The 20,004-nt window shown below is 36.3% G+C and overlaps 1 protein-coding gene, 1 non-coding gene and 1 pseudogene across 2 annotated transcripts; 1 reads left to right on the plus strand and 2 right to left on the minus strand.

Moving 5' to 3' along the window:
• Positions 1 to 344: 344 nt before the first annotated feature.
• LOC143645252 (RWD domain-containing protein 4 pseudogene) lies at positions 345 to 2,140 on the minus strand (annotated as a pseudogene).
• Positions 2,141 to 3,864: 1,724 nt separating this feature from the next.
• SVIP (small VCP interacting protein) lies at positions 3,865 to 10,846 on the minus strand. Its single transcript, XM_077114241.1, has 4 exons — positions 10,664 to 10,846; positions 8,612 to 8,662; positions 7,921 to 8,034; positions 3,865 to 4,086 (listed from the first exon to the last, which is right to left on the minus strand). Exons 1-4 carry the CDS (start codon positions 10,715 to 10,717, stop codon positions 4,072 to 4,074), a joined length of 234 nt encoding a protein of 77 aa, XP_076970356.1. The 5' UTR covers positions 10,718 to 10,846; the 3' UTR covers positions 3,865 to 4,071.
• Positions 4,608 to 4,715, plus strand: LOC143645394 (U6 spliceosomal RNA). Its single transcript, XR_013157106.1, has one exon. It is a non-coding gene; the product is annotated as a U6 spliceosomal RNA (small nuclear RNA).
• Positions 10,847 to 20,004: the final 9,158 nt, after the last annotated feature.

Raw genomic sequence — 20,004 nt, forward strand, 5'->3', positions numbered from 1 at the left:
TATTTCGGTTATTCTAGGTCGTGCATTTCCAAATACATTTTAGAATCTTCTTATCCATTTCTAAGAAAACAGCTTGAGAGGATTTTGCAGAATTTATTGCTCAAATTGAAAGCTGCCATCTGGACAACACTGAGTCTCTCTACGCATGAATATGGAATGTCTCGCCATTTAGAACTTTTATTTCTCTTAGCAATTTTTATAGTTTTAAATGCCCAGATAGTTCACTTGCTTTGTTTTTTCCTAAGTATATATATTTTTTCTTTTTGATGCTATTGTGATTGGAGTTGTTTGGTTTTATTTTTGCAGATAAATAGCAATTTATTGTCTCCAACAATAAAAAATTAAGGCATTGTTTACTCTATCATAGTATACATAGCAAAGAGAAATGTTTTAAATAAGAACCATATTTCTATTCAAAATGCTTTCTAATGTATACAACAGCTTTTTTATTTTTATATTATCCTATTTCACATATCATAGAAAGATCTCATGATTAAACATCTTGACCCAAACCAACAAGAGAAAAATATAAACAGATATCCATTTACTAAAGGGAGGCAGTTCATACTTGAAAAATCAAAAGGACTTACAAAGAGTAAAAGTTCAAATACTGGAATGTAAATTTCTCTGAAGCAATTTATGTTTAAGGAATTAAGAGAAAGAAGAAATGAAGACTTTAATATGAGAAGCTTATTAACATGGATCATACTGTTGAGTAACTGTTGGCTCAGTATTTTGCTCCACTGGGATGAGAGCCTGTAAAAGGTTTCATGCTCCTTTAAAAATATATCACATCCACTAGAATAAGATCATATAAATTAACACTGATTATCTATTATTCCCCATATTTGTCTATTAACAAGCTTGACAGGCTTCATAAAGTATACTAAATAGTAATATTTTCACCTTTTATTAAGGCAAGTTTGTGAAAATAATTTAATACAACCAGATCATCATAAGAACTTTAAGCTTACAACTTTTACATAAGAAACACATACAAAAAAGTTTTATAAAAAGTCACTTCAGTAACAGAAAAGAGTCTAATGAAAGATTTTGAATCCAATTTCCCTTTTTAAAGCACTATTCATCTTTAGACCCAGTTTTGCTTAAATGATTAACCACATCAACCCAGTTCTACCCTCGAGGTAGTTCCCCTTTTTAATCTGTTCTTTCTGCCAGCTTATGTTTCTGGGCTTTTGAAAGTTGTTCTTTTTTTGTCTTTTTTCTTACTTGATGGGGCTGTATTAGGAGTTTCAACTGCGATGATATTGCTTATGGATGTCGCAGAATTAATGGGATGGTGATTCTCCAGAACTGTCTCCAAAGACTTCATTGTCTTCGGCATATTCAAACAATGCGTATGTCACAGCAGTTCCAAAATTAACTTCAACTGCTTCCTGTAACTTGGCCAATATATTCTGCTTTACAGCTATATGGTGTTATAAAAAACATTCACAGATATAATTAGAGGTATTTGGGGATACGTTTCTATCCAGGAAATGTCTATTTAAAGAAGCCTTTGGGATCACCATTTTCACCTCTCCTGTATTGAAATGAAATCAGATTTAACTCTAGAAAACTTTCATCTCTTCATAAACTTGAATGTAATGCTTCTGGTTCCACCTCCAGGCCCTCCTTGGCACTCACTGCACCAGCGCGGCACGCCTCCAGGCACACGGCGTCTGTAACCAGGAAGAGAAAGCAAGGGCAGTGGTCCTGGGACACGGGTGTCCCTTTCTACGTCCTTGGCGGCAGACATGCCCTTCGCATGGCGTTGCTTTCTTAATTTCACTTTCGGATTATTTGTGCTTTTATATAGAAATAGAATAGATTTCCAAGTTAAGTGTTTTCATCAAGAATTGATGCATATTTTTATGAGGGAGATGCCTGTATGTATATGAGTGTGTGTGTGTGTGTGTGTGTGTGTGTATATATATATATATATATATATGTATATATGAATTTAGTAGTCATCTCTGGTTTCCTATTAGGTATCCAGCCTCCTGTTTCCCTTCTCCTTCCTAACATTATTCCTAACGTTTGGGTATCCACCCTAGTCCACGTAACCCACGTGATTTGGGGGAAAGGTAATCACACCCACGGAGGCAGGCCATGTTTTGCTGGAGTGATCATAGCCCATTGTTCCCAGAAAGCTAAACACCAAGATATTCCTGGTTCAACAGGAGATAAGCACAGTTTTGGGGTATGAAACTATTACAAACAGGACCTTACCCCCGGGTGTAAGCCTTTATTATAGTACTGTTCCCTAAGGAAACTGGAGACCAGTGACATTTCTCCTTTAGAGCATCACAAAAGAAACATGCCTAACTATAAATTCAAAGATTGTGTGGACGTACTGAGCCCTAAGCTCTGTTCTCAATTATCTTAAAGAGATGAAAGCATTCCTGAGGTTCCCTGACCAGTAAACCAAGTTCTTATTCTTGAAGATGGAAAGGTATAATTGTTCTCCCTATATTAAAATAGTAGGAAATATATGTACATTTCCAAGATGGAATGCTCTAGTTCTAAATCCATTTAGCTATTAAAGACCCCTTTTCCTTTCTGCCTTGGAAAAATTAATCTTCACAAAGGCAAAAATGTTTATTTCTAAAAACCTTTCCATGATTTCACTATTCCTTATTAACAAAAACACCACCGATCTTCTAAAGGGATAAAGAAAATTGAGCCTAATTACATCTTGCCTAGATATTCATAGAATACTTCACACCATGATTTTAAAAAGTAGTTTTTCTTGTGAGGCATCAAGAGATATCTCTTATATTTCAAACACTAAAATTAGCATAGATAATATACTGCAATTTAATAAAAGTTTTGTGGGAGTGATGGGTGAAATGGTGGCTCAGTTTTATTTCTCTAAGTCAAGTGAACTGGTCTATTTAATTTACTGTCTCTATTAGCATTTACAATCTGCAAATTTTAACTTAGGATTCAGTATGTGGTCTTGCCATTCAAAAGAGTTACCACTATAATAGCTGATCAAAAGAAGCAGTAATTCTTATATTTTAGCTTATTATATATTTAAAAAATCACAAGTGCTATAAAATTGTCTTTCTAATAAATGAAAATTTAAGTTTATGACTGCATCACATAGACTTACTTCGTAATATTTATGGTTGATGTAAATCTTTTTAAATACAGTACAGTACTTATCTGTTTCTCATATGCTAATACTTTTCTCATCAATTTCACATTTGTATAAATCCTACAAACATTCTTCATAATAAATGCACAAAATTTTAAATGCTTATGAAATTTAGATAAATACATTAACACTCAGTATAACCCACCCAGATTTTCAGTTTAACTCATCCAATTACTGCAAAGATCTTTACAGAGTGGAATCTGATATAATACAACAGTACATCACTGCCCTCTGATGGTACCAGTATTATATAATTTTAAATTGAATAAAATATAAATAACCCAACAACCTTCAGTATAACGTAAAGCACAATATATTAACTTTGTAAGCTATAGCAATAAAAATGAGGAGAAAATTCAACATTTGTTTACAAATGTTCAATATCTTATAAGCTGTAAAAATTTACAGTGTTCTTTCAGAGAAGCCCTTTAAATGACTTTTCAAGGTTTTCCTTGGTGACCAGTTTAAAGGCACTAAATCTATAAGTTTAAGCAAAAGTCTTCAAATATAATGAGATAAAGAAAGATATATGGCTAAGCAGCACAACTTTAAATAGCTAGATAATTTTATAAAGGAGAGAAAATACAATCGCAAATTTTAATGTCAAAAATGTATGCAAAGATTTTACATGCAGATGTATATATATTCACTATTTAGCTCCAAGCTTTAACTGATAAAAAATGGCACATACTGCCTGTAGCAAACGTAGGAAAATAAGAATTTAATGAAATGTCTGACCATTTTTTAAGTTTGAAAATCAAAAGCATTTGCAATGTTTTCTATACAGATTTAGTACTCTACTTAAGAACACTAAAAGTCTTCTTTAATTCAAAGAGAAGAAATTGAGAAGGTCCACTTGATTGCAGATATTAGTTATTGGTACTATACTCTTCCACTCACGCTATGTTTTATGAAACTGTCCACTGGAAAAGATAAAAATATACAGAGAACAGTCAATTTTATTCAAAGTTATGTAACAATATTCTAGTGAACAAACAGATAAAAAGAGGAATATAGAAAAGCAAAATGATCTATGTGAATAGCAGCTATCAATCAAATTTTACATTATGGTCAGAAGTTTAAACTAAAATGTGCGATGGTTTAAAAAGCAAAAACAGTAAAGTAAAATATCTGGGCAGATCAATGGGCAGCTAGATCTCATTCAGTAGTCAATATAGGGAAAAAAGAAAGTAAAAGTAAGCTACCCTACTGCCAAAAAACAAAAGCAGCCATAAAACCACAAAACCAAAATAAAGAATTATTGTTTGAGTCCAGGAACCAGTAAATGATATAAATAAACAAATAAATGGTTTGGCAGTCTTTTCCTTGCTTGAGTTAACAAAACGTTCTATGTGTCATTATGTTTAACCAAGTCTATTATATCTGTGACAGAGAGCCACTGGGAAAGAGAGAATTATTTACCAATTGAAAAAGTTCTCTTAAAGTACTCGCTTCGGCAGCACATATACTAAAATTGGAACGATATAGAGGAGATTAGCATGGCCCCTGCACACAAAGAATAGGTCTCTTAAGTAGTGGTTTCCAAATACATCTAAGGAATATTGGGCATTATGTATAATTTAAAAATATATATATTTAATAGATTTAGGAATTATGAGTTAAATCAAGTAAATTTGCTTTTTTTTATTGTAAGACTCCCTACAGATTTTATTATTTTTGCCCTTTTTAATCTTGAAGAAAGCAATTCAGTGCACCGTGCAGTATTTAGGATTTTAAACATTTTTGACCATGGAATTCTATTTCCATAGTATTTCTCTTAGGACTAGTGTTGAGAAACACAAGAGCAGTGATTCTCAATCTGGCCTCACGTTAGAGTTTCTTGGGAGCTTAAAAAACTCCAGATGACAGACCTGCTCTCAGAGATTATGACTGGTTTGTGGTGGGGTACAAGGATCAGCCTTTTTTGAAAGCCCCCCCATAAGACTATATAATGTGCACCCAGAATTTAGAGCCACTAGAAGACAGCTTCTGTTCCCGCATTGACATATCCTATACTGATGGTTAATTTGCCTCTTGATGTGGTCATCCCATTGACTACTTAAGGTAAGGCCACTTTCCAGAAGACAGTGGACCTTTCCAATGTCAGTCAACCTGGGAAGAGGCAGAGCTGTTTGGGGATGAATACACGGAGGCATGAAAACAAGGAAAGGAAGTGTTTTCCTCTTAATTATGGAGTCTAGTTAGAAGGAAATCTAGCTAGTAGGCCAGATAAGCAATTCTTAAAGGACCCTAGTCAAGGGGCTTGAGGATTAAGTTATTTAATCCTGAACTGTATTTTCCCTTCTATTATCCTTAAGTCTCTAGAAATGTATTTTGAGTTTCACCATATGCTCTCGACGTGCTGTGCAGGTGGTCAAAGGAAAAGAAGTATGCCCTTCAAAACTAGTGTATGGTCGCAGAGGTGACTGGAACTATTCCAAGGGAAAATGACTCACAGTGGGTAACAGTTTTGATTTATGAGAGTGAGCCACTCTTCTCCTGGGGAAAATCCTCCTGCAACGGCCCACACCTTGATGGCCTCAAAGGTCATTTTATTAAGAGGGTCAGAAAGATTTTTTAACAAGAATAGTACCTTAGGAAGAAAAGGTAGTAAATTTAAAATTGAGAACATTTTTCACTTTGAGTATTTCTGGGGGGACCAGCAGCAATATAAGGCTGCACTCATTTTTTAGTACACAAGCTTCAGGGCATTGAAGCTTCAGCTTTAATTGAGAACCCCTTTTTTCTTAGAGTTTAAAAGTACTGTTAAATACATTAGGTTAGAGAGTACCTTCTTAATTCTGATTAAATGTAAATTAACCTTTTCTTATAACATCATTTGTGGCTTTGATCAACTCAGTTTCTTCTTCTGTGATATAGTAGATCTCAACATCATTCCAGTTCCATAGTTTAATTTTCATAAATTTTTGTTTGCTTTTGAGAACTCTATATAATATAAAGTAAACCTGATGGCACAGATCTTTGTTTCCACAGAGTACTGGAAGAAAGCAACCATACTTCTGAAGATTTGAGCTTATCTCTTTCAACTGTTTGATGTGACACTCAATCTCTACTATCCTGTTATAGAGTATATAAGAAACATAAGCAAAATAGTCACACCTTTATTGAAACGAACTTCTATACATCGTTAAAAGTTAACCATTAACCTGTTTTCTTTTAATATTATTCATTAAATGAAATTACATGATGTAATATACAAAGGTAAGATACAAAAAGATAACTCTATCTCTATGCAATATTCCTAAACCAGAATCACCTCTGCTCAAGAAGCTCCTAAACTATCTGCCCCATAAATTAGGGATTGTTGGGGATTGAATAATGACCCCCACGAAAGGCATGTTCAGGTCCCAACCTCTAGTCCTATGAGTGTGAACCCCTTTTTAAACAGGAGCTTTGAAGATGTTATTAGTTAAGGTGTGTCCAAGCTGAATGAGGCACTTGTAAGCAAAGAAAACTGGATACAGAAAGAGAAACCACAGGGAGCAGCCAGAAGCTGGAAGTCAACAAAATCTAGAAGGGAAAGGAGAAGGTGCCACCATGTGCACTGCGATGTGACAGAAAAGCCAAGGACCAAGGATCACACCCAGCCAGAATGCCACAGTCTTTAAGGAGAAAGCACTGCCTTGCTAATGCCTCGATTTTTACTTCTAGACTCAAAATCCTGAGACAATAAATTCCTGTGGTTGTATAGCATTTGTTTTAGCAGCTGGGAAATTGGGATAATGATGTGTGTACACACACACACACGTATAAATTTTGAAACCAAAAATAAAATTGAATTAGTAAGACAGTGATTCAGCCAAAAAATCCTAACAAATCAAACACTGAAAAATTAAATATAAATGACTGAAATTAAAGACATTATCTCTTTCACAAGCATACTTAAACAAAGTATTTCCTTTAAAAATGGACCAGGGTGGGCAATGGTGGCTCAGTGGCAGAGCTCTCGCCTGCCATGCTGGAGACCCAGGTTTGATTCTCGGTGCCTGCTCATGTAATAAACAAAAAAGGGGTGGGGGAACCAAAGAATAAACTCTTAATATCTAAATTATTTTCCTAAGCATTAATACGAAAATAAAATCAACCTGCTACACTGTAAGGATCTTTGAATTCAAGGGCCTTATTAATTTGTGCATAATTATATCCTCAGTGCCTAGAGAGGCAACTGCTACATGGGAGATAGGTGTGTATCACACCCACACTTGCGCACCCTATTGTCCTTATTCAAATTTATGTAACTTTGACAATGTAAAGATCAATGATCTCAAGTCATTGGGTGAAAAACAATAAAAAATAATGTAATCTGATTTAATAAGATGTACAGATAGTGATTAGAAGTGATGTCTGTCCAAATAACACTGGATTTGCGGTGATTCTTACTTTCTTTTTTATATTTTTCAAAAGTGCTTGACATTTCTACACATTTAAGTTTTATATTAAGATTAAGATACCCAGGAAAAAATCAATTTCGTTTTGAGAAAGACAAAAGCAAATTTATTCCAATGAATGTAAAAATGACACTTCTTCCAATCTACTAAAAGTGTTTTTCAATTAATTCACAATTTTCTGATAATGTATTCAAGAGGAGATTATTAAGTGGATTGCTACTTAAGTTTCTAAAAATGTCTATTAAAAGTAAAAATTTTTTTTTTTTTTTTTTTGCATGTGCAGGCACTGGGAATCGAACCCTGGTCTCCAGCATTACAGGCAAAACCTTAAGAAAATTTAATACTTACTCTAAGTCCACCTTCTGGTGGGGGGCCAGATGTAGCGATTTGCTTTTCTAATTTTTCCTTTTTTCTTCTCTTTTCTTCCACAGATTGAACATCCAGAATGCCCCGAGATGCAGCCTTTAAGAAATTTGTAAGGGTATTTTTTTTTTTTTTTTTTTAAAAAGACAGATGGTCAGACAGAGAGAAAGAAAGGCAGTGTCCTGTGTCTAAAAGGTGGTTTGTTTGGGTGGTTTGGTTGGGTGGTTGGTTGGTTTTTATTTTGTAGTTTTTTGTTTGTTTCTTTTTAGTAACAAAGAATTACAATAGATCTACAAGGGTCTTACATAAATCACAAAACAAACTATCATTTCTTCATTGGGTATTTTGCAACCATACATTTTTTTTCCCCCTAAGCTTACTTCACATTTGCGAGGGTTTCACAAGTTTCAGTTATTTTGTGCCAAGGAAGAATATTATTAAAGGCACATTTCATCTTACAGAAGACATTTCTAAGTTAATTTTCATGCATTAAATGATATAAATATATTCCTGAAATTTGTAGAAACATAGAAATCATTTTGGAAAATGATTACTTTATAATTATAATTTATAGGATATCAGATATCCTTTGCACTAAGAATGCTACTAGTAATAGGCACCTATGGAGAATAAATACAAACCATGTAAATAAGCAAAATTTTATTTTTAATCTCACCTCCCTCTGTCTTCTCTCTGCAGCTTCTGCAAGTTTTGCTCTTTTCTCTTCCTAAGGAAAAAGTGTTAATACAATATGTTTTAAAATAAAGCCAAACATGATTATGGATAAATTATACACCTATGTCTTATAGGTACCATAATGGTTTACAAAAACATTTAGTACTGGCCCAAAATTGCCCCACTAAGAATGCCACTATTTAAAACATTTAAAAAACATTCAATATTCTGAATTTCATTCTTCCAGTAAGACATGCTAAGACTTAAAAATAAAAAATCGAACAAATTGGCCTGTACAATAATCTATTCACTTATAAAGAAATGCTTACAAGCTAGTTAGGGCAATAAAATCAAATGATGCTAAATAATACAAAAGGAGGAAAATATAGGGTTTGGTATTACTGCCAATTAAAAAGGAATTTGCAGGAGGCTGGTGTTTTCAGGAAAAGTTCATGAATGAGCTAATTTCACTGTGTGGTAAGGGAAGATTGGAGTACATTTACGAAAGTGTTCCATGTTGGGAAACAGTGAATATATTTTTTTAATACACTAATATTTAATCATAAAATCATTAAATATATAGGACAGTAAGTAACATTTTTTCTGGGGCTGGCTTACATGCACATGCCAATGAGGGCATAAGGAGAAATAAAATCAAATAAATTACATGCTTGTCAAAAGGTAGTTAAGTGCTGAGTGGGTCATAATGGCTCAGTAGGCAGAGTTTTTCCCTGCAATGCCAGAGACCCAGGTTCGATGCCCGGTGCCTACCCATGCAAAAAACAGAAAAAAGAAAAAGGTAGTTAAGCGCTTCAGGTAAATCAAAAGAGGAACATGGTGGATAAGTAACGGGAGGATGGGGAAGGGTGTTGTATAGTGAAGGAATCCATTTTATTTAGGGTGATGAGGAAAAGCCTGCTAATAAGGCCACATTAAAGTAATGACCCCCAGGAAGGTAAAGAGCAACCCATGTGGTTATCTGAGTGAAGAGGGTATAGGGATAAGGAAGGGGGGAGGGGGTGCTTAACAAATGCTGACAGATTGGTATTTCATCAACAGCCAGATAAACAGAATTAACATTTAAAAGCAACAGCACCAACCAAGATAAACTGAACTTTCCTGTATCAATTTACAGGTCATTTTAGTACCTATAACCCAATGCCTAAAAAGAGTTAATGTTCTTCCTTAACTCATAGTCTTCCATTATTTTTTATCCAGAAAGAGAAGAGAGGAACTTAGGTTTTTTATGTCATCAACTCCCTTTAAGGAGAGCTAATGTAAAAATGCTGTTAATAATAGAAAGATACAGAAAGCAAAAATGTATTGTACCCCAGTTAAATTTGGATTTCAGATAAACAATGACTGTTCACGTATGTCCTAAATATGGCATGGGACCAACATATTAAAAATGTATTCCTTGTTTATTTGAAATTCAACTTTAACTGTGCACCTTGTATTTTTATTTGCTAAATTTGGCAAACTTACAATATGTACATAGGATATTCTTTTAATAAAAGAACGAAAGATAAAGATAAATCATTGATTAATAAAATACCCAATAAAGTGCAGGACATACGCTTTACTGAGCACCTTCTTTAAACAGCTGGTACAGACACAAGAAAATACACATCTTCTAGAACACACTAAACACCAGTTCACGGAGGAGGAGTTATTTCTTTTTGCACCCTGATCTTGGAGAGCAACCGCGTCTCCAGGAATGTCCCATACGCAGCACTGTCAGGGGACGCCGGTGTTCTACGACTTCTCAATTTAGCCAAAGTCGATCAAAGGTAAAAAGACCCCGCAGCCGCCTTCGGACAAGTTTTCTTACGAAAGGGGAGAGACGCGACGGTAAGGCGGCAACCGCCCGGGTCCCGCCGGCAGGACCCCAACGCCCCCAGCGGCACGCCCGCACGCCCACGCCACCACGGTCCCTCGCCCCGCGTCCAACGGCCCCCACCCTGGGCGCCGGCAGCTCCAGGCCCGGCGCGCCCTGCCCGGGGACAGGTGCGCGCCGCCGGACCCGCGACCGCGGAGACGCGGCCCTACTCACCGGGTCCGGCGAGGGAGGCTCAGCCTCCCCCGCGCAGGGAAAACACAGCCCCATAAGGACAGCGGTTAGGGGGTTTCTCTGCGGGGCCCGCCCCGACCCAGCGGCGCAAACTGCGCGGCCAGACGCGCGTCCCAGATCTTCCTGCTCCCCACAGTCCCGACCCAAGCCCTGCGCTTTGGTTCCGCCTCCCGCTTTCCAGCGGCAACGCCCCACCCCCCGCCGGGCCGCTTCTCCTCACAGCTTCTAGTCGCAGCGGCAACGCCCCGCCCCCTCGGCGCTCCCCGCGTAGCCACCCCGCCCTCGCCCCCACCCCGAGCCTCCCGCCTCCACCCCAAGCCTCCCGCCTCCACTCCACCCGCGGCAGCTCCCAACCCCCACCTCCCGCTGCCCTGCGGCGCGCAGTCCCGCCCCGCCCGGCAAGTGTCCGTCGGGCACGGCAGGCCTGCATCCCAGGAGACACCTGCTGCGAGCGTGTGCAGGGAAACGACCGAAAAGCTTGGCTGTGGTTCCAGAGGTCTTGGTTCCCGGTGCTTCGCATTTATAAATGATCGATACGACTCCGGAGTGTTTATGCCACCTGTTTTGTGGGATGGGACTCTGGCCTCCAAGAAATTAAAGTCGAAGTGGGGAGTTAACATCTGCATCCTTTGCCGCCTTCATAGTGACTCTCAGTGCTATTTCAATTGAGAGGGAAAAACATGAAATCCATTACGATGTTTTTGAATCCAGCTTCATGTATGTTGCATTAATTGAGAATCCCGCTAGATTCTGGTATTTGGGCATCACTCATCACTTCAAACATAGTAATATTTTGCCTGTTTCTTCAGAAGTATTTAATGGAATGCTTCTCAAGTTTTGATAGATAAGAATCATCTGGCCTTCTGGTTAGCCTGAGGATCCCGAATTGGTAGAGATGGGGTGGGGCTGAGAGCCTTCATTTCAAATAAGCTTCCAGGTGGTGCTGATGGCTAAACTCCCAAGTGGTGCTGATGGCGTTGACCTCACCACATAGCTGTTCTTAATTTTTTGTCTTGCATTAAAGTACTGATTCCTGTTAATTGGAAAATTTTACGTTAAAAAAAGATGTAAAGAGGCAGTTTACCCCTCAGACACCAGTGTAAATATTTTAATGTGTGTTGTTCCAGGTTAAATTTGTATAGATGTGTAATTTATATATGTCATGCACCCATTTTAACTATAGAGCTTTCTGACTTTTGATAAATCTATATACCTGTGTGGTCACCAACACATTTAAGATGTAGAATACTTCCATCACCCCTCAAATTCTCTTGTGCTTATTCCCAATCAATCTTCTATCCACAGGCCTACCTAGCTCCAGGCAACCACTGATCATGTACCATGTAACCTTTTGCGTAGGTTGTAATGTTTTGGAATTCTTTCATGTTGTTGCAGGAAATAGTGCTTCATTCCTTTTTAATGCTGAGTATTGTTTTATTGTATAATCCTGGCACAATTTGTTTATCCCCTAAGCCATTGATGGATTTTGGATTGTTTCCAAATTTTCATTATCCTGAATAAAGCTGTTAATGAACATTCTTACATAATTCTTTGGGTGGATATAGGTTTTCAGTTCTCTTGGAAAAATATCTAGGAATATAATTGCTGAATCAAATGGTAATTTTATAAAGCTGCCAAACTTCCAACCAGTTATGTATTTTTATACTCACATCAAAAATATATTGGAATTCCAATTGTTCCAGATTACTGTCAGTGCATGGACTCAGTCTTTACAATTTTAGCCATTCTAATGGCTTTGTATTGGTATTTTATTATGGTATAAAATACATATAATAAGCACATCCATTTTAAATGTACAATTACATGAGTTTTGATATATATACCCACAACATGATAATGAATATTTTCACTACCCCAAAGTTTCCCTCTCTTTACAAAACACCACTGTTTTAGTTTGCTAAAGCTGCTGGAATGTAATATACCAGAAATGGAAAAGCTTTTAAATAGAAATTTATTAAGTTGCAAGTTTACAGGTCTAAGGCCATGAAAATGTGCAAGCTGAGGCTTCATTCAAGAAAGGCAGATGCTGTCTGGAATAATTCTGTCATCTGAGAAGGCGTGGCTAGTGTCTGCTAGGGTTTTTAGCTTCTAGACAACATGGCAAGGTCTGCTAGCTTTCTGTCCTGGCTTCTCATTTCATAAAGATTCCTTGGAGTTTTCTTCTTTTGCAACTCCAAAGGTCTCTTGCTGTGTGGGCTCTGCAGCACTAAAGCTTTTTCCCAACATGGTTATCTCTTAAAGGACTCCAGTAAGCAATTCCACCTGTAATGAGTGGCGATACATCTCCATGGAAACCACCTGTGCTGGTTTGAAAGGATTACGTGCCCCAGAAAAGCCATGTTTTAATCCTGATCCATTTTGTGGAGGCAGCCGTTTCTTTTAATCCCTATCCAGTACTGTAGGCTGGAAACCTGGTTAGAGTTATCTCCATGGAGATGTGACACACCCAATTAATTGTGGGTATTAACCTTTGATTAGAGGGAGATGTGACTCCACCCATTCTAGATAGGTTTAATTAGTTTCCTGGCATCCTTTGAAAAAGGAAACATTTTGTAAAAAACTTCAGAGCCAAGAGAACCACCAGAGCCTACATAGCCAGAGATCTTGGACATGAAGAAGGAAAACGCCCCTGGGGGAGCTTCATGAAACAAGAAGCCTGGAGAGAAAGCTAGCAGACATTGGCATGTTCACCATGTGCCTTTCCAGCTGAGAGAGAACCCCTGAATATCATAGGCCTTCTTAAACCAAGGTATCTTTCCCCAGATGCCTTAGATTGGAAATTTCTATATCCTTGCTTTAGTTTGGTCATTTTCATGACTTTAGAACTGTAAGCTTGCAACTTAATAAATTCCCTTTTTTTTATTAATTAACAGAAAAAAAGAAATTAACCCAACATTTAGAAATCATACCATTCTACATATGCAATCAGTAATTCTTAACATCATCACATAGATGCATGATCATCGTTTCTTAGTACATTTGCATTGGTTTAGAAGAACTAGCAACACAACCGAAAAAGATACAGAATGTTAATATAGAGAAAAAAATAAAAGTAATAATAGTAAAAAACAAAACAAAACAAAACAAAACAAAAACCTATAGCTCAGATGCAGCTTCATTCAGTGTTTTAACATGATTATTTTACAATTAGGTATTATTGTGCTGTCCATTTTTGAGTTTTTGTATCTAGTCCTGTTGCACAGTCTGTATCCCTTCAGATCCAATTACCCATTATCTTACCCTGTTTCTAATTCCTGCTGAACTCTGTTACCAATGACATATTCCAAGTTTATTCTCGAATGTCGATTCACATCATTGGGACCATACAGTATTTGTCTTTTAGTTTTTGGCTAGACTCACTCAGCATAATGTTCTCTAGGTCCATCCATGTTATTACATGCTTCATAAGTTTATCCTGTCTTAAAGCTGCATAATATTCCATCGTATGTATATACCACAGTTTGTTTAGCCACTCGTCTGTTGATGGACATTTTGGCTGTTTCCATCTCTTTGCAATTGTAAATAATGCTGCTATAAACATTGGTGTGCAAATGTCCGTTTGAGTTTTTGCCCTTAATTCCTTTGAGTAGATTCCCAGCAATGGTATTGCTGGGTCGTATGGCAATTCTATATTCAGCTTTTTGAGGAACCGCCAAACTGCCTTCCACAGTGGTTGCACCATTTGACATTCCCACCAACAGTGGATAAGTGTGCCTCTTTCACCACATCCTCTCCAGCACTTGTCATTTTCTGTTTTGTTGATAATGGCCATTCTGGTGGGTGTGAGATGATATCTCATTGTGGTTTTGATTTGCATTTCTCTAATGGCCAGGGACATTGAGCATCTCTTCATGTGCCTCTTGGCCATTTGTATTTCCTCTTCTGAGAGGTGTCTGTTCAAGTCTTTTTCCCATTTTGTAATTGGGTTGGCTGTCTTTTTGTTGTTGAGTTGAACAATCTCTTTATAAATTCTGGATACTAGACCTTTATCTGATATGTCATTTCCAAATATTGTCTCCCATTGTGTAGGCTGTCTTTCTACTTTCTTGATGAAGTTCTTTGATGCACAAAAGTGTTTAATTTTGAGGAGTTCCCATTTATTTATTTCCTGAAGACTAAATATAGTTAAGATGTCAATCCTACCTAAATTGATTTACAGATTCAATGCAATACCAATCAAAATCCCAACAACTTATTTTTCAGAAATAGAAAAACCAATAAGCAAATTTATCTGGAAGGGCAGGGTGCCCCGAATTGCTAAAAACATCTTGAGGAAAAAAAACGAAGCCGGAGGTCTCGCGCTGCCTGACTTTAAGGCATATTATGAAGCCACAGTGGTCAAAACAGCATGGTATTGGCATAAAGATAGATATATCGACCAATGGAATCGAATAGAGTGCTCAGATATAGACCCTCTCATCTATGGACATTTGATCTTTGATAAGGCAGTCAAGCCAACTCACCTGGGACAGAACAGTCTCTTCAATAAATGGTGCCTAGAGAACTGGATATCCATATGCAAAAGAATGAAAGAAGACCCATATCTCACACCCTATACAAAAGTTAACTCAAAATGGATCAAAGATCTAAACATTAGGTCTAAGACCATAAAACATTTAGAAGAAAATGTAGGGAGATATCTTATGAATCTTACAATTGGAGGCGGTTTTATGGACCTTAAACCTAAATTCCCCTTTTTAAAAGCTGTTACATTTCTGATATATTGCATTCCTGCAGCTTGCAAACTAGACCTATATCTTTGGGTGGATATAGGTTTTCAGTTCTCTTGGAAAAATATCTAGGAACATAATTGCCAAATCAAATGGTAATTTTATAAAGCTGCCAAACTTCCAACCAGTTATGTATTTTTATACTCACATCAAAAATATATTGGAATTCCGATTGTTCCAGATTACTGGCAGTGCATGGACTCAGTCTTACAATTTTAGCCATTGTAATGGCAACCTAATCAAAAGTTGCCACCCACAATAGGGTGTATCACCTCTCCATGGAAATAATAAAAAAGATCCCACCCAGCAATATTGAATCGGGGTTAAAGAACACGGCTTTTCTGGGGTACAGAGCAGTTTCAAACCAGCACAGCCACCCATTCACCCTTGGCCCAAAGCGACTGCTGGTTTGCTTTTTGTCACTATGGATTTATGGACCAGTTTTAGAGTTTCATGAAAATGGGTTCATATCATATGTTTGTCTTGTATCAGGCTTTTTCTCTCAGCATAAACGTTTTGATATTCATCAAAACATTGATGAGTTGTTTGTTTGTTCCCTGATTAATATTCAATTGTATAGATGCACCACATTTAAAAAAATCAACTTACCTGTTGATAGACTTTTGGGCAATTTCCAGTTTGAGGCTATGAACAAAAATGCTATAAATATTTGCATGCAATTCTTTTTGAGGATATGTTTTAATTTCTCTTGGGTGAATAGTTAAGAGTAGAATAACTGGGTCATATTTTTTCTGTATGGAAAAAAGTTTGGAAATTTTTTTTTCTTTTTTTGTTTTTATTAATTAACGGAAAAAAAGAAATTAACCCAACATTTAGAAATCATACCATTCTACATATGCAATCAGTAATTCTTAACATCATCACATAGATGCATGATCATCGTTTCTTAGTACATTTGCATCGGTTTAGAAGAACTAGCAACACAACAGAAAAAGATATAGAATGTTAATATAGAGAAAAAAATAAAAGTAATAATAGTAAAAAAAAAAAAAACCTATAGCTCAGATGCAACTTCATTCAGTGTTTTAACATGATTACTTTACAATTAGGTATTATTGTGCTGTCCATTTTTGAGTTTTTGTATCTAGTCCTGTTGCACAGTCTGTATCCCTGAAATTTTTTTTTTTTTTAGGTTGAAGTGCTTGTACTATTTTCCATTCACATCACCACTGTGTTTCTCTTTCTAGAAACAGTTGATATATGTATATATATTATTTATTTATTTATTTATTTGTTTATTTATTTATTTGGTGCATGGTCCGGGAATCGAACCCGGGTCTCCCGCATGTAAGGCGAGCATCCTACCACTGAATGATATTTTTTAAAATTTTATAATTTCTAATGGGTATGCAGTTGTATTAAGTTGTATTTACCATCTTTTCATTTGTCAATTGGGATTCATTTATTTTCCTTTTAGAAATATCTATTCAAATCTTTTGATCAAATCTTTTATTGGATTCTGTATAGTCTTTGATTAATTATAAGTTATTATTTAAAAATTGTGGATAAAAGTTCTTTATCTGATACAAGCATTAAAATATTTTCTCCTAGTGTTTTGTCTTTCTTTTCATTTTCTTAATGTTTACCTTCAAATAGCAGCTTTTGACTTTTATTAAGTCCAATTTAACATTTTTTTCTCTTTAATGGCTCATGGTTTTAGTGTCATAAGAAATGTTTGTTTACCTTAAGCTCTCAAAAATTTTCTCATATGTTTTTTCACCAGAAGTTCTATAATTTCACCAATATATTTTTCCCCTTTATTAGAGAAGTTGTGGGTTTACAGAACAATTATGCATAAAATGCAGAATTCCCATATACCACCCTGTTAACACCACCTTTCATTAGTGTGAAATATTGGTTACAATTGATAAAAGAACATTTTTATATTTGCAGTTAACTATAATCCATGGTTTAACTTAAAGTTAACTGTGTTGTGCAGTTCATGGATGTTTTTAAAGATTTTCTTCTGCTATCATAGCCTACCATTTCTCCTTTTAACACATTCAGATATATATTTCAGTGCTGTTATGTTCACAATGTTGAGCAACCATCACCACTATCCATTACCAAAACATTTCCATCTTTCCAGATAGGATCCCTGTACATTTTAAACCTTAACTTCTGTGCTGGTTTTAAAGGATTTATGTACCTTAAAAATGCCATGTTTTAACCCTAATCCCATGTTGTAAAGACAGACATTTCATCTAATCCATATATATATATATGGATTAGTACATATTCAGTACTATATGTTGTAAACTTTAATTAGATTATCTCCATGGAGATGGGACTTAATCAAGAGTGGGTATTAAACTTGATTAGGTGGAGATATGTCGCCACCCATTCCAGGTGGGTCTTGATTAGTTTACTGGGATGCTATAAAAGAGGAGACATTTTTTGGAGAGAATGCCTCTGAGAATGGCAAGAAAGCCACAGCAGACCCAAGCAGAGCCACGAGGCTGAGAGAACCAGAGTCCACCAGGCAGTGACCTTTGGAGATGAAGGAGGAAAACGCCTCTGGGGAAGCGTCGTGAAACAAGAAGCTGAAAGAGAAAGCTAGCAGACTTCACCATGTGCCCTTCCAACTGGGAGAGAAATCCTGAATGTCATCGGCCTTCTTGAACATTAGTATCTTTTCCTGGATGCCTTAGATTGCACATTTCTATAGACTTGTTTTAATCAGGACAATTTCTTGGCCTTAGAACTGTAAACTAGCAACTTATGAAATTCCCCCTTTTTTTTTTTTTTTTTTTTAAGAGAGAGGGAGGAAGGGAAGGAAAGACAGAGAGAAGGAAGGAAGGATGGAAGGAAGGAAGGGAGGAAGAAAGGGAAACATCTTTAAACATTTTCTTGTTTTATTGTATTTTGTTTGTTTGTTTGTTTTTTACATGGGCTGGGGCCGGGAATCGAACCGAGGTCCTCCGGCATGGCAGGCAAGCACTTTGCCCGCTGAGCCACCGCGGCCCGCCCTCCCCTTTTTTAAAAGCGATCCCATTTCTGATCTATTGCCTTCCAGCAGCTAGCAAACTAGAACAACTTCCCATTCCCTATCCCCACCCCATCCCCTGCTAACTTATATTCTGGATTCTGACTCGATGAGTTTGCTTATTCTAATTGTTTCAAATCAGTGTGATCATACAGTGTCTGTTCTTTTGTGTCTGACTTATTTCATGCAACATGATGTCTTCAAGGTTCATTCATATTGTCCCATGTATTAGGACTTCATTACTTTTTATAGCTGAATAATATTCTATTTTATGTATATATCACATCTTATTTATCCATTCATCAGTTAATGGATACTTGGGTTGCTTCCATCTTTTGGCAACTGTGAATAATGCCACTATGAACATCAGGGTGCAAGTATCTGCCTGAGTCACTGCTTTAAAACTTGGGGGTATATGTCTGGTAGTGGGATTGCTATGTCACATGGTAATTCTATGCTTTACTTTATGAGGAACCACCTAACTGTCTTCCACAGTGACTGTACCATTTTACATTGTCACCAGCAATGGATGAGTAGTACTATTTCTCCATATCCCTCCACACTCGTGGTTTTCTATGTGTTTAATAGTGGTCATTCTAGTAGGTAGGAAATGGTGTCTCATGGTTTTGATTTGGATCTCCCTAATAACTAGTGAAGATGAAAATCTTTACATGTGATTTTCACATCGGCATTTTCTCTTTGGAAAAATATTTATTCAAATCATTTGCACATTTTAAAATGAGGTCTTTGGCTTTTTGTTAATTTGAAGGATTTAAAAAAAAATATTTCTGGATATTAAACCATAATTGGATATGTGGTTTCCGAATATTTTCTCTCATATGTCATTTTACTTTCATGATAAGGACAACAGTATAAGTTTATGAACCATTTTGAATTTTATAATTTTAAAAGTAAAAGTCTGTTCTGAGTTCATCTTTGTATGTGGTGAAGTTCAATACTTATATTTTTCCAAAAGGATAATCTGTTGCCCAAGCATGAATTTTTGAAATTTCTATCGTTTCCCCCATTGAATTATTTTGCTGCCTTTTTGAAACTCAAATGACCAATTATATATAGGTCTATTTCTAGATTCTCTATTCGGTTATGCTGGTGTATATGTCTATCCTTACATCAATACCACACTGTCTAGATTTCTATTGATTTATAATACTTTAAATTAGGTAGCATTATGTTCTTCAATTACATTCTTTTAATAAATTGTTTTGGTTGTTTTAGGCCTTTTTTATTTATACAAAATTTTTTTTTGTATAAATTTAAGAATAAGCTTTTCAGTTTCTACATATGCACAAACATAACATACACACACAGACGCTCACAAAGCCTTCAAGTCTTTTGCTTGGGATTGCGTGGAAATCATAGATCAATTTTTGGATATTTAACTTCCTAAGCATATTAAGTCTACTTATCAATGAACATAGCATATCTCTTCATTAATTCAAGACTTCTTAAATTTCTCTGAGCAAAAGTTTGTCATTTTTAACAGGTCTTGGACGTATGTCATTACATTTATCTCTAGGTATATAATGGTAATTTCCCTACTTCTT

This window comes from Tamandua tetradactyla, chromosome 8 (assembly GCF_023851605.1).
Source record: "Tamandua tetradactyla isolate mTamTet1 chromosome 8, mTamTet1.pri, whole genome shotgun sequence".
Classification (NCBI taxonomy): Eukaryota; Metazoa; Chordata; class Mammalia; order Pilosa; family Myrmecophagidae; genus Tamandua; species Tamandua tetradactyla.